The sequence below is a fragment of the Xyrauchen texanus genome, chromosome 23 (assembly GCF_025860055.1).
Source record: "Xyrauchen texanus isolate HMW12.3.18 chromosome 23, RBS_HiC_50CHRs, whole genome shotgun sequence".
In the NCBI taxonomy this organism is placed as follows: Eukaryota; Metazoa; Chordata; class Actinopteri; order Cypriniformes; family Catostomidae; genus Xyrauchen; species Xyrauchen texanus.
Window position 1 is genome coordinate 1903619 of NC_068298.1, and position 14841 is coordinate 1918459.

At 41.9% G+C, this 14841-nt stretch overlaps 1 protein-coding gene across 2 annotated transcripts in view; it reads left to right on the plus strand.

Moving 5' to 3' along the window:
* The window catches only part of LOC127663420 (uncharacterized), a 342359-nt gene that overhangs the window by 130016 nt on the left and 197502 nt on the right, over positions 1-14841 (plus strand). Inside the window, exons 1-2 of one of the 2 annotated variants that reach the window (XM_052155010.1) lie at positions 2678-2694; positions 11416-11597. The exons of the other annotated variant lie outside the window; for it this stretch is intronic. Of the exons in view, the coding sequence (XP_052010970.1) occupies positions 11549-11597 (49 nt within the window). The 5' untranslated portion in view covers positions 2678-2694; positions 11416-11548. Of the gene's footprint in view, positions 1-2677; positions 2695-11415; positions 11598-14841 lie in introns of those variants that run through there. 2 annotated transcript variants of the gene reach the window in all.

A 14841-nucleotide genomic window follows, 5' to 3' on the forward strand; every position in this document is an offset into this window, starting at 1 on the left:
TAGTTTCTTTAATGAAATTCATGAGTGGTACAAGACTTGGGGACTTTTCCTCCACTAGCTATCCAAACACACACCAAAAAATGACTTGATTCTTGATGAAGTGGTTGTTGCTTGTTTTTTATTCCAGCAGATGTCACCAGAGACCCACAATGCATGACAAATTGTGATGTTTTGACACTTGTTCAATTTACTCAAGTGAAGATAACATAAAATGTGCTTATTTTATATGAAAATGAATGAAAAAATAAAGTCTATATGCCATAAAATTGTGTATTCACTTCAGTAAAATTCGTGTTTTTACATATCTTTAAAAAAAGACACAAAAACTCAAATGTTACACATGTATGTTCGGGTAATTTTTTCCCCGTGAACTCCACGAGAGTGACACAAATGAATCTCACTTTCTCCAAATATCTTACACGTATCCAAATTCAAAGACATTGTCTGTTTGTAAAGAACACATTGTCTTCAGATTTACAGGTCACTCTGGACTGTCTGCAGTAGTGCAGTGTGACTCTAGCGCATACGCAAGCATTCGTTGTGTGATCACCTAAAATGAACGATCAGGGGAAGTTCGAGGTTCCTGTCAGTGGATCTTTGAGGCTTATCCCAGACCTCTGTGCAGATGTATAGGGCCATTTATACATGAAATTTGATGAAATATTGGAATAATACACTTTATGAAAAAGTTGAAATGTTACGACTGTGAGGTGTCAAATATATATCATTAATATTTAAATATTACTGGAACTATAAAAATCCCAGTATTTTTGGTCTCAGCCTCAGAAAAGCTCAAAGATCAGAAGTGGCATGATTTAACGATATGTTAAAACACTATTTGGTCCCTTTCAGCGCCCTCTGTGCCGCACACCACGCTTGCCAAGATGGGACCTCAAGATGACCTGGAGACTTTCAGATGGTGGACGCAACTCGCAGCCCAACATCTTCCTGCGGCCAACCTCCTGGTGTACGAGGACTTGAAGAAGGCCATCCTGCAATGGGTCTGCCAGAGCCCAGAACAACATGGGCAGCACTTCAGATTCACGTTCAGATTCTCTCAACAGCTCCGTGACACCTGCCGAAGGTGGCCACTGGCTGAAGAAAGTGATGCCAAGGGAGTGATCAATCTGGTGGTACTGGAAAAGTTCATCGCCCAGCTACCGAAAAGGATGCCGGAGTGGGTCCAGTGCCACTGCCCGGCATCGCTGAATGTCCAGCTGGTTGAGGACCATAGGGCTGGTGAGCCCTTTTCTTCTATCTCTCTCTCTTTCTCTCTCCCTATCTCTCTCTCCTCCCTCCCCCTCTCCTTCCCCTCATCCTATCCCTGTTTCCTGGGAAATGGGAAATACCTACCCCAAAACCTGTTTTCTGGTCCCATGGGCCATTTCCTAACCTTCTCCGCTCTCCCCCACACACTGGTGAATCCACTGCCGCAGGTGTGGACATGAAGTCTGGGCAGATCTGCTGGAGCTGTTAGGAACCTGGGCATTTCCAGGACCGATGACCCACAATGGAGGTGGAGACATTGGTCAGGGTCCCCGACGCACCACATGCCACCCCCAATTGAGCATACCAGATACCTGTGAGTATTAAGAGGGGGTACATATCAAGTCTTGGTGGATTCAGGTTGTAATCAAATCTCAATTCAACAAAGCTAGGTTCAATCCGAGGCTTTGGATACAAGCTGGTGGGTGAAGGTAAGGTGTGTGCACGGGGATATCCAAAATAACTCTGTATTGACGGTCTTTATTCAATTTCGGGTAAAAAACATAAAAGCTGGGCTGCGATTAGTTTCCGCCTCACCCATCCACTAATCTTAAATGAGTTGCCCGTCATTTACTTATTATTATTTAGGGGAATTATTAAGGGGAATGTTTGTGGATGGGTACTTCAACAAAGCATTTCGGTGTGTGATGTGTGACTGGCTGTGGAGGTGGAGCCAGGGCCATCTACATCAGCTCAACGTCAAGAGGATGTAAGGGAGGGTGAAGTCACGGCCCTTAGAGGATTCCCTGCTGGGGAAAGATTCACTCACACATCCTTACCCTGCTTTTGAGTTATTCTGCAAAACCCATCATGATACTGAAAAGTAAAGCTGAAGTGTATAATTTCTGCACCACTAGTGCCGCCACACAAAATTGCAAAAATAATATGTTTTAAAACAGCTTTGGGAATACAGCCCCTGACTGCTGTTGATCGAACATTAAGTTATGCCCCCAACTCACAGCATAGTTTAGGTTAAGTCAATGTTGTCTCTCAGACAGGACGTTTTATTCCAAATAAAACCAGGAATTTTTATATAGCACCACAGGCACACAGTGTTCACAGTTTTCAAGAAAATGTATTGTAAACATATTAAGCTGGGAAAAAATAAAGTATTTTTACACTGAAAAGGTTACACAGTTCAACTTTAAGATTGTAGCCTTGCTACATAAACAATCCCTTGAACTGTACTGCGTCCCTCTCTCCAGCTCCTATTGGCTCAGTGGAATTGTCAATCAATTAATTATCCAGTGGGGAGAAGCAAGCGTCCTGCTCATCAGCTCAACTTCAGATGGACTCTGAATGGACAAGAACTGGAGGATAGAAATAACATCAATCATCTGGATGAGGAAACTTCTGGAAACATCATCTGCACTGTGAACAACCACGTCAGTCGTGGACAGAACACCTCTAGTGTGAACTGTCCTTAAGGTGAGTTTAATTCTGTTAATCAATAGATATATCTATGAAAAGATAAACATTTTAATCCTGTGATTCTTTATCAAGATATGATCTGTTAAATCAAATCATAAAATTATTTAAAAACCAGTCTTATCTGAATTTATTCATTCAGCATTTCAGAGACCCCTTAGATAGCTAAGTGATTGATTGATTGATTGATTGATTGATTGATTGATTGATTGATTGTGTATCTTGTGTTTGTGTAGTTGAGTGTTCAGTGTCTGTGGTGTATGTGATGGTGTGGAGTTTGGAGATGATGCTTCTGTAAGCAACTTTGGGCCTATAAATATGAGCAAATTACAGCCGTATTTTTGGGCTTGCTGGTGCTTAACCTCATAAATGCAAGCAAAATATCCAGACCTACTTTTCAAGCCATGCTCTACATCATTGGTCTCAAACACAAACAGAGCCTGTAAATGAGTTCAATCCAACCTGCACGGTGGCTGTATTTGGCAATAGTAGTCCCACACATGCCTGTGTATTTGCATTTTTGATTGTAAACTGAATCTTTGAGTGACACTGTCACAGGGCAACCTACTCATTTGATTTTTCCTCTTTAATAACAGTTATGGACAGATACAAGAAAAATCAGAATCAGAATGAGCTTTAATGCCAAGTATGCTTACACATGCAAGGAATTTGCCTTTGTGACAGAATCTTCCAGTGCACAAACAATTCAGCAACAAGACAGAGATAATGATAAAAAATTGAATAAAACAAAAGATGAATAAATATACAGTATATATATATATATCCAGAGTGATTTTTACAGCCCTTTTCCTCACTCTGGAAGTGTATAGTTCTTGAAGGGGGCAGGGGGCAACCAATAATCCTCTCAGCAGTCCGAACTGTCCTCTGTAGTCTTCTGATGTCTGATTTCGTAGCTGCACCAAACCAGACAGTGAAGTGCAGCGGAGTAGAACTGTTTCAGCAGAGCCTGTGGCTGATTGAACTTCCTCAGCTGGCGAAGGAAGCACAACTTCTGCTGGGCCTTTTTCACAATGTGTCTCCCACTTCAGGTTCTGTGAGATGGTAGTGCACAGGAACCTGAATGACTCCACTGCTGCCACAGTGCTGTTTAGAATGGGGAGGGGGGGGGTCAATGTTGGGGTGTTCCTCCACCGTCCACAATCATCTCCACCATTCTGAGCATGTTCAGCTCCAGGATGCTTTGAATTGCACCAGTGAGTCACCCGTTCAAACTCTCTTCTGTATGCAGACTCATTGTCATCCTGGATGAGGCTGATGACAGCAGTGTCGTCTCCAAACTTCAGGAGCTTGACAGAGGGGTCCTTCCTGGTGCAATAATTTGTATACAGGGAGAAGAGTAGTGGGGAGAGCACACATCCCTGGGGGGTACCAGTGCTGATTATACATGTGCTGGAAGTGAATTCCCCAGTCTCAATAGCTGCTGCCTGTCTGTCAGAAATCTGGTGATCCACTGACAGATAGACATGGGAACAGAGAGTTGGTGTAATTTAGTCCAGAATAAAGCTGGGATTGTGGTGTTGAAAGCCAAACTAAAGTTCACAAATAGGATCCTTGCATATGCCCCTGGTTTGTCCAGATGTTGCAGGATATGATTCAATCCCATGTTGACTGCATCATCCACAGACCTGTTTGCTTTTGCGTTTCTTTGGGACAGGAATAATGATTGAGCGTTTGAAGCAGCAGGGAACTTCACACTGCTCCAGTGATCTATTGAAGATCTGTGTGAAGATGGGGGCCAGCTGGTAAGCACAGGATTTAGACAAGTGGGTGAAACACTGTCCGGGCCCTGTGCTTTCCTTTTCGGATGACCCAGCACACCTCCTCTTCACAAATCTTAAGTGCTGGATGAGTAGCAGGAGGGGGGAGAAGGGGGTTGCAGGAGGTGTTGGAGTTTGTGTGAAGTGAAGGTCAGAGAGGGTGTGAGATTGGGCCTTTCAAACCTACAGTAGAACACATTCAGGTCATCAGTCAGTTGTTGGTTCCCTACAGTGTTGGGGGATGTAGATGGTAAATTGTGATGCTGGTTGGTAAAACACTGATGAAGGGTCGTTTGCTGAAAACTCGTTTTTCAGCTTATCAAAAAAGGTTCTTTTAGCCACTCTAAATGGTTCTTTATTCAGTCTGTTCCTGGGCTGAATGTACAATATTTTATCCCCACTTCTGTAAGCCTGACAAACCTACCTGAGTTTTGCTGTAAACCATTGTTTGTCATTGTTGTATATTAAATAAGTCCTAGTAGGAATGCACATATCCTCACAGAAACTGATATATGGTGTCACAGTATCTGTGAGCTCGTCGGGATTTGGTGTCTGCAGCCTAAAAAACACTCCAACCAGTGCAGTGCAGGCTTGTAGTTCCAGCTCTGCTTCATTGGTCCAACGATTTACAGTCTTTACTACAGGTTTAGCTGAATTTACTTTCTGCCTGTAGGTTGGAAGAAGATGAACCAGATAGTGATAGAGAGTCCCAAAGCTGCATGTGGGACAGCGTGATATTCATCCTTTATTGTTATGTAGCAATGATCCTGTATATTTCTGTCTCTGGATGAGCATGTAATGTGCTGTTTGTATTTGGGCAGTTCACGTGTGAGGTTTATTGTTGTTCCATGTCTGTGATTTGATCAGTCAGCTGTAGCAGTGCTGCGTTCACGTACGCAAGTGGAGGAATATAAACACTCACCAGTATAAACGTGGAAAACTCCCACAAAGAGTAGAACATTTCACAGTTAATAAAGAGTGCTTCCAAATTAGGACAGCACATTTTCCTTAATGTTGTTACATCTGTACACCAACTTTCATTGATGTAAAAGAACGTTCCACCGCCTCTCATTTTCCCCATAAGCTCTGTGATGTGATCCGCTCTGAACAGCTGAAAGCCCGGCAGATGTAACGGGCTGTCCAGAATTGCTGGTTTCTGTGATGCACAAGGTAGCAGAGTTTGAAAAGTCCCAAGTTTGTATGGGTGAGAAGATGTAGTTCGTCCATTTTATTAGGAAGAGAGCAGAGTTTCACTAGTTTAATACTTAGCAGCGCTGTTCGAAAGCCACGCTGATGAAGCCTGACCAGCGCACCGGCTCTTTTCTCTCACCTGCATCTCATGGTGTGCTTAAACAACACAGCTGTGCTGCTGACTAAAATGACCAGCAAATCGTCCAAATAGTCAAAAACCAGGAAAGGATTGTCTGGTATGTGCTGCTGAATGTTCAGCAGTTCGTCCCTGGTAAAACTGATTGGAAAAAGATGACTAAACACAAGACAAACAAACAAAAACAACAAAAGAATTGGAGAGCTCCACACCAAGGCTGCCATTTGCGGCGCCATCTTGATATATACATTTAGAGATTCCAATAGTAGAGTTAAAAGGATTACTAGTATACTAGAGAATTTCTCAGTTGAACTCGTCACTGAATGATTATTTGATATGATGCAATACAGATTTGTTGCTGCTGAAATTATGTATAAATCTACAAAGAATTCTCTGGAAATGCCTTTAAAATAATCAATATCAGTTCTCAACCGCTATGCCCCCTAATGCTCCATAAGTGTTGTATGTCAAATAAAAATCTGAATCTGAATGACAAACACAGACACAGGTGCTTGATCTTTTAACATTCTTATTGTGCAGTAGACAAACTTAAGTATTTCCTGAAATCCTAGTTACATCTTCTAGTTAGGTAGAAATGTTCTTGGTTCAGTGAACTCAGCATATGTGCCAAATTCAGTGTACTAAATGTGTAATCTCACAAGTTTAAAGAAAAAGGAAGTAGATTTCTACATTTTCTGAAGAAACCTCAGTGGTGCAAAAGTTGTTGCCACATTGCTAGGGTGTTGTGTGTGGATGTCAGGCAATGCGGTTAGTCAAGTGTTCAGTAGAATGGTTGCAAGGATTTTCAATGTAAAATGTATAGCTGTGTCCCAAACAACACACTTTACACTGTGCGCTTACAAAATGTACTATGCACTCAGCCATGTAGTGTATGAATTTTCAAAGTGTAGTATCGTCCCAAATGGAACACTCAACGTTTTTTTTTTTACTACATGTAAACGTTTGCCATTAAACAGCTGATGGAAGTGACATTTCAAGCGCATGTGATGTGTTGCCACTGGCTTTAGCACGTTAGCCAAAAACTCACTGGACCGGAAAACACACAAGCACACAACACCGACTGGAAAATAAGATGAACTGGCACTGGACATCAAACACGAGGAGACTCAAATTGGGAGAGACATTTTAGACAGGGCAGGTGTGACTTATAAACTAATAATCTACAAACAAGGAGGCAGGGTATGACATAAGAGAGAGACACGCTGCAATTCTGAAACAAAACAGAACCACGTGCTCTCACAAGGCAACAAAACATCTGAATGGCATGAGCGTACATCGTCAAGACAATAAGGCAATATAAACCCATGCCAGCTGACAAACAAGACGAGAGAATGTGTAGCAACATCAAACAAAGCAATGCCATGCATTCTGACACTAAATTAAACCTGAGCATACATTACCTGACACCTTAGACCAGTGGTTCTCAACCTTTTTTTCTACTGGGCCGCACTAAGGTCCAAGTGCAAGTATCAAGGGCCACATATCATTTACATATGACATCATCAATGCAAACCAACCGGATTTTATATTTTTGGCTGGTAATAATATGAATATCGTGATACCTAGACAATTATATTTAAACAGAGTATAATGCTACTCATTGTTATGTATAGTTCTGGTAAACATGAAGAGTCACTTGTAAGTTTCAGAGATTTTAATAATATATCAAGGACAAGCAAACAATGACATTGTGTTACATTACAGGCAGCATCTAGTGTAGACACACTTTTGTTCTTCATCTTTATAGGCACTAGCATATGGAACCACAGTGCCATCTCGTCGACAGTAATTACTTATAAAAAAACACAACGTCTCATTAATGGGACACCTGATGCTGTCGGGAGCTGACCAATGAAGTTGCGACTGTAAGTTCAAGTCACTGCACGGAAGCGTGACTTGATGCGCGACATTGCAGAAAATATGCGTTTGCAGATGTATGTTGATCCAAATATGAAAAGCACTTTCGAACTTATTAATCTGAGGTTCTGTTCAGGAATGTTTCGCCACATTTCTGTAACTGAGGATGCTTGCTGCACTGTTTGGGTGTTTCCTCTTGCCTGAACATTCATCAATTAATCTTCAAGTGAGCGGCGTGGCAAACCGAAAGTTGCAGCCATGTCCTTGATTTTTTTCACAGGGAAAGTGAATGGCTCTCTAATGAAATGTCCAGCAAATCTGAAAAACGAGAGATGAATTTTTCTTGCATTTGACTGACAGTTGCAAGAAATCTTTCTCTCTGTTGTGTGTCCAACACACACTCACCCGCGACATTTGTGAGTTGTGCAGTGTACAGTCCTATCTTCATTTTGAAACTCACAATACAGCACAACAAGTCATCAACGTGTTTTCCGTCACCTTGGAGTTGCAGGTTTAGCTTGTTTAGGTGAACTGTGATGTCTGCAAGGAACGCTAGATTGATTCTCCATTCCTTGTCTCTCAAGACTGGAAATCTCTCTCCCTCGACAATGTCATCAAGAAAGTGATCTATCTCTGGGAGTAAAGCCAGAAAGCGATTTAAGACCTTTCCCCGACTAAGCCATCTCACCTCGCGGTGCAAAACAAGGTCTCCGTTGGCACCTTCCAATTCGTCCAATAATGCAACAAATTGGTGATGCAGTAGAGGGCATGTAGGAATGAAGTTGACCACCTTGACCACAGTGTCCATAACCATCAAGATGTTTCCATCTGCTAACTTGCTGCACAGTGCTTGCTGTTGCACAATACAGTGAAATGCCTTATTCAGACAAGTTTGAATAAATTAACAAGGCAATTCCTAGAAGTAATCATTTGTAATATTTCAAATTGAATTAGCCTTATACAGGGATTATAAATCTAACCAGCTGAAGATAAAGAACTATTGCTAAAAAAGAATGTCTCGGTTACTGTCGTAACCTCCGTTGCCTGATGGATGGAACGAGACGTTGTGTTGATGTAGTGACACTAGGGGTCTCTCTTGATAGCCTCGGTTACATCTTATCTTTGAGAAAAGGCCAATGAGAATTGGCAAACAGAATTGTCATGCCCCTCCCCCGGACATACGTGTATAAAAGGAGGGAATCATGCATCTGTTCAGAGAGGTTTTGAGCTGAGGAGCCGAGAGTAAGGTCCCAGCCCTTTCAGCGGCTTAGTACAGTGTTGTTGCAAGAGGCACACAACATATCATTCCCTCCATCAGGGAACGGAGGTTACGACAGTAAACTTGTGTCGATGTAGTGACACTAGGGGACCCTATTTAAAAACTCCATAACACTGAACGTGTTACGTGGACTGCTGATGCAGGTGCAAGCAAGCTGTTGCATGCGAAAATAGCAGGTGAATCAGACTGCACGTAACCTTCCACAATTCCCCAAGAGACATCATATAGTTCCCCACATCCCTGAGGGAGTGAAGCGACGTTACTATCCTGGGAGCAGGCGGCACCAGCCGTGGCCTTTTCTCCCTCTATGTTTTCTCTCCATAGAGTGTTAGATGCAGCTGGGGCCATCTAACGCTATAACATGCATCGGGGAAAGGCGGTATTATCCAAACCAATTCTTTCAGGGGGAAAAGACCCCAGGGGCGGAAATACATTAAGCAACTATAGGCAGTTGATGTGCCAACCCAGCCAGGACCCCATCCAGGATCCAGTGGCTGCGTGCCCATTGCACACTGCACCCCATATTAACTGTGATGCATATGAAAACCTGCTTTAGGGGGACTCCTGCCCATAGAAAACAGAGGTTTGTCTAAGGAAGGGGTGAATGTGCCGTGGCACCATGACATCTCAGAACTCAAGTATGAAGCCAGTGCTGAAGCGGTCTCATATGCATCAACCCGAGCGGCACGACGGTCGCTGAGGATGCCATATGCCCTAGGAGCCTCTGAAATTGTTTCAGTGGAACTGCTGTGTCTGGTCTGAACATATCAGGCAGTTCAGCACTGACTGCACGTGCTTGCTTGTGAGGCACGCTGTCATTGACACTGAGTCTAACTCCATGCAAAGAGATGCTCTGAACAGGGGAGAGCTTGCTCTTTTCCCAGTTGACCCGAAGCCTTAAATTGCTGAGGTGTGTGAGCACATATTGTACTGATATGCCTGACTATCGGAAGCGAACCTTAGAAAGGGTCTGTAATGTGGTAATATTGAGACGCGTAAGTATGCGTCCTTCAGGTCTACCTCTTGATGCAGGACGCATGTCAGAATATGTTTCTGCATCAGCATCTTGAACGGGAGTCTGTGTAAGGCCCAGTTAAGAACTCGCAGGTCCAAGATTGGCCGCTGCCCACCGTCTTTCTTGGGTACGATGAAGTAATGGCTGTAGAGTCCCTTCTCCATCTCGGCTGGAGGAACAGGCTATATCGCGTCCTTGCCCAGAAGGGTTAAGCGTCGAAGTCCGCCAAGACGGTCTCTGATGCTGCGGCAAATCTCTCATGGATCTCGGGGGCTCCGAAACAGAGACATCAGACTGGCCGTAAGGTGAGCCGGTCTCATCTCGGAACCGGACGGGGGCACGGGTGGTCCGCGGGGATTTAACCGCCGAAACCGTGCCTGCTAATTCCCCAAATATCTAGCCGCGCCAGCCATGACCGTGGGTAGAAGGCGCGACGCAGGGGGTGGCTAGAGTGGCTTTCCCCCGGAAGAAGGAAAACCGCGACCACAACGTTGCCATGGTCATTTTCTCGGAGTGAGAACATGAGCCGTAAACAAACGCTGCCTCTGTGTCGACTACATCGACACAACATCGAGTGAGTGACAGAAGGGGAACACATATCATCAAGATTTCCATGCACATTTCTCATAACTCATAAGATGTTCACATAACACTTTACACGATTGAAGAGACACACAAAACATGTCAGACACAACACTGTCAGTAACACCAGACCACATTTAAATTAAGCTGTAGTTCTTGTTTTTTTTTCTGCAGATCTCGCTGTAATCCAACATCTCTTTATGAGCTCAAAACAGTTGGAGAACCTATGAGTTTTTTTTGTTTTTGTTTGTTTGTTTGTTTCATGCAAAGAATAGAAGAAAAATGCCTGGGGTATGCACAGGAAAACATTCAATTATGTATAATAAATTTATAAAAACAGTATAAAGATTACAGAGTGAAATGTTTTTTAGGGTTTTAGAGTTGCTAGAGATAGCAAGAGTGTCCAGATAGGACTTTAAATCCTTACAAAACAGCAAAATAGGGCTTGACGTGTGTTGAGAACCAATGAGTGTCAGGTTAAATATATTGTAGATTGACGGCAATAGTCAATGTCTCTCTCTCTCTCTCTCTCTCTCTCTCTCTCTTTCTGCAGATGTTTTGACGTCATCAAAAATTACTGAATTAGAGGAAGCTATTATACACAAACCCACTTTCATACTGTAACAGTGACAAGATTTATACCTGTACTACCAATAAAATGTTTCATTGTCTAGATGATTTAATCAATAAAGAACACACATTTGCACAATTGCATGTTTTTGAAAAAGTATGTGACAGAGAAATACAACTTGCTACTTCTGTCTCTCATTTTGTAAAAGTGTGAACCACAACTCTGTCTTCCTCCTTGATGAGTAAACTTCTTCTTTCATGAGAGTAACTGTGAGATATTTTCCATTGTCAGCAGAAGTCTGTGTCGGTCAGAGTGAAGAAGCTACATGAGACTCAGAACACAGACTGACAGAACTCCAAACACTCATAACACAATCTGAAGCAGCATTCACACTCAACGCTTCTGGAAACTGGACATCAGAGAAATGCTGTTCATCTTTGGACTGCTGCTGCTGCTGCTGCCAACTGTTACATGTGAGTCAAATTTCAGATCAAACTGATGCTGATTTTAAAGCACGGATGAATTTCAGACAAAGAAACATGTTATTATTATATTTGCAGTTGTTGGGGCTTCGTTCAGGAGTAATAGCAATAATTAATAATTATCATTGATAATTATTAATAATTAAAATCAATAAAACATTAATAAGAATCAATATTAGCTTATTAGTTCTTCAAAATCAACAATCATGAAATATAACTATAAATTATCAAATTCAATTGACTAATCAATTAATATTGCCGTGGCACCACCCTGGAATCAGACTAATAACAGACAGTATAGTAGTCACAATTCAGGATTGTTCTCTTAGGAAAGTCGATGTCCGGAGAACATCGACATTCAAAAGGTATAAATAAAGGCAGAACAATACTAAAACACTCCTCTTTAAAGTATAACATTTTTATTGATGCAGTAATATCAATTAATAATCAATACAATGCAGTCGATAAACTTCTGAATTACAACTACAACCTAAACAGTGACATGATTTGATAAGGTAACAATTAAGCCTATAATATAAGAGAGTGTGTGTGTGTGTGTGTGTGTGTGTGTGTGTGTGTGTGTGTGTGTGTGTGTGTGTGTGTGTGTGTGTGTGTGTGTGTGTGTGTGTGTGTGTGTGTGTGAAGGAGAGATGTACAGCACAAAATGGTTGACATGGCTCTCGTGGAGAGTGCATCATGTGAGGTTTGCGGCCAGATTATGTGGCCATGAATGTGGGGGGAGAGACTGGTTAATGGTGTCTGCCCATTTAACGCATGTCTTCAATGGTACGATAACTTAGGGACAAGCTGGGCTCTATCGCCAAGTTATCTGTTCGGCAAATGTGTGTGCGGTTAGTACAAGAGAGAGAGAGAACAGGGTGATGGCTCCAAAGCCGGTTTAGTGATCGTGGAAGGGATGGCAACCATAAGTTTTATCACTTAGAGATGCTGTGAACGGCCCATAATCCATCTGGTGTTGATTGCTCGCCGGTCTCCTTCGGATCTGTTAGCGTACTCGGTGGAGCACAGCGAATCTTGGCTCATCCAGTGAGATGGAGATTGTATGGCCAAAGTTCAGGTATGTATGTTACTTCCTTGGGCAATGAGGCTACACCTGGGAGTAGCACAGCTGCAACTAGACGTGGTGCATACTGTCGCTCTAAGCAAGCTTATGAAGAATCTCCGGGGTTTTATAGTCTCAATGAAATCATGGTTGAGGGTCATTGTGCTGTCCTGCATTTCATCCAGTAAGAATTTCACACCTAGACATAAAGTGAGCAAGGCTTGATGGGATCTGTAGTCTGTTTGGACTCCCTTTGTTTGATTTTGTTGTCGTTTGGCTTTGAGTGTTCCTACAGGCCTCAGTCAGGCTCATAACTGTATACATGAGCACATGAGGCCCAACACAATGATGGATTTGTTTTATTTGTAAGAGACCACTGAAAAATTATCAATTTCTCTCAATTTACTATTTATAGGTATGTGTTTGAGTAAAATTAACAATTTAGTTTTATTCTATAAAGTACTGACAACATTTCTTCAAAATACCAAATAAAAATATTGTCATTTACAGCCTTTATTTGCAGAAAATGACAACTGGTCAATATAACAAAAATAGACCTCGAATAATGCAAAGAAAACGAGTTCATATTCATTTTAAACAGTTGTGGGCCGTGTATTAAAAGTCTAGGCCTTCAGTGTGATTCATGTCATTAAGAAAATACAGTTTCACAATGAATAAGACACCCTATGACTTTGGGCATCATACATTATGCCGCAGCTAACTAATAATACCAATTGAAATTTTAAAACGACGTCCACGTACGAAAGACGTGGTGGTGGCGTAGTGGGCTAAAGCACATAACTGTTAATCAGAAGGTTGCTGGTTTGATCCCCATAGCCACCACCATTTTGTCCATGAGCAAGGCACTTAACTCCAGGTTGCTCCGGGGGGATTGTCCCTGTAATAAGTGCACTGTAAGTCACTTTGGATAAAAACGTCTGCCAAATGCATAAATGGAAATGGAAATGAAACTTGAAACGACACTTAATGCTCAATCAAGCCTAATTTTAACTGCAGCATGACTGTTTTGTGAAATCAACAGACATTCAAAAATCATAATATTTAATATGAATCTGAGGAGGTCTATAATACCTGGAAAAATCAATCTAATAATATTTAAATTATTTAAATGTTGCTTGCAATAAATTTCGTTTCATCAGTGTACACGGTTATGATGCGTTCCATTCAAGTTGGATGAGGGCTATTCCTACTTCATCTCCGACCATAAATGCATCCCATTCCCAGATATTCGGAACTGCAGCGCTTAGCAGGGGTTTGACTCTCATTAGAGATGTCTCCTAGCAACCCAACTGATAAACAATGCTGCCACGCTATGTCTCCTAGCAACCCAACTGATAAACAATGCTGCCACGCTAGCATTTGTCCTTCAGATGTACGATTATCATTCATGTTTTATACAGCTGTTTCTGCAGGCATTTGTTAAACAAGCTTTAATATCATGGAGTGGAAACAAACTCATTTATCGATATGATTAATAAAGTGAATGTTTATCATTTACTTTGTAGATCTCCCTGAGTGTGGACATGTTTGTGTGACATCATGCCCCTGCATCTCTGAGAAATTGAGTTGAGATATTCTGCACGAGCCTACAAGTTGAAATTCTGACGTCAAGATGCATTTCATTGAACTTTTCCTAATAGGAAGTTGTAAAATTCGACTTTCTGAGTTGAATAGAATGCTGCACAACTTTTCAAATCTTGATCTGACACTGAATGCTCCGGCAGCCTAATTTACACTTCCTCTCATCAGTCGTGCTGCTCTCATTAGAGCTTAATGTGATCTCATGTTACGTTAAATGAGATCAAACGACTATTTGGCAATGAACATTTTTGTCGACAATTTTTATTATGCAAGATCTCGTGGTCTTCGTTTTCAAATTACACTTAAAGCATGATTGTGTGACCTTTGTTTTTTCTCTCTCTGACCCGGTTTGTCCCACCCTTCATCAGCACACACACTCAGAACGTGGGTGATTTCAGAATTTATTTTCCTGCACACAGAGCAGTGAAAGAGAAGATAGTAAGTTGTAATGTTGTTTAAGCTCCACCTATTCAAAATACATTTCATCTCATTAGAAAGCACATGGAAAGTGACACAGATAGAAAGATCGTAGAGTGCCTCCAAATGGACATAAAACGATGAAAATACCCA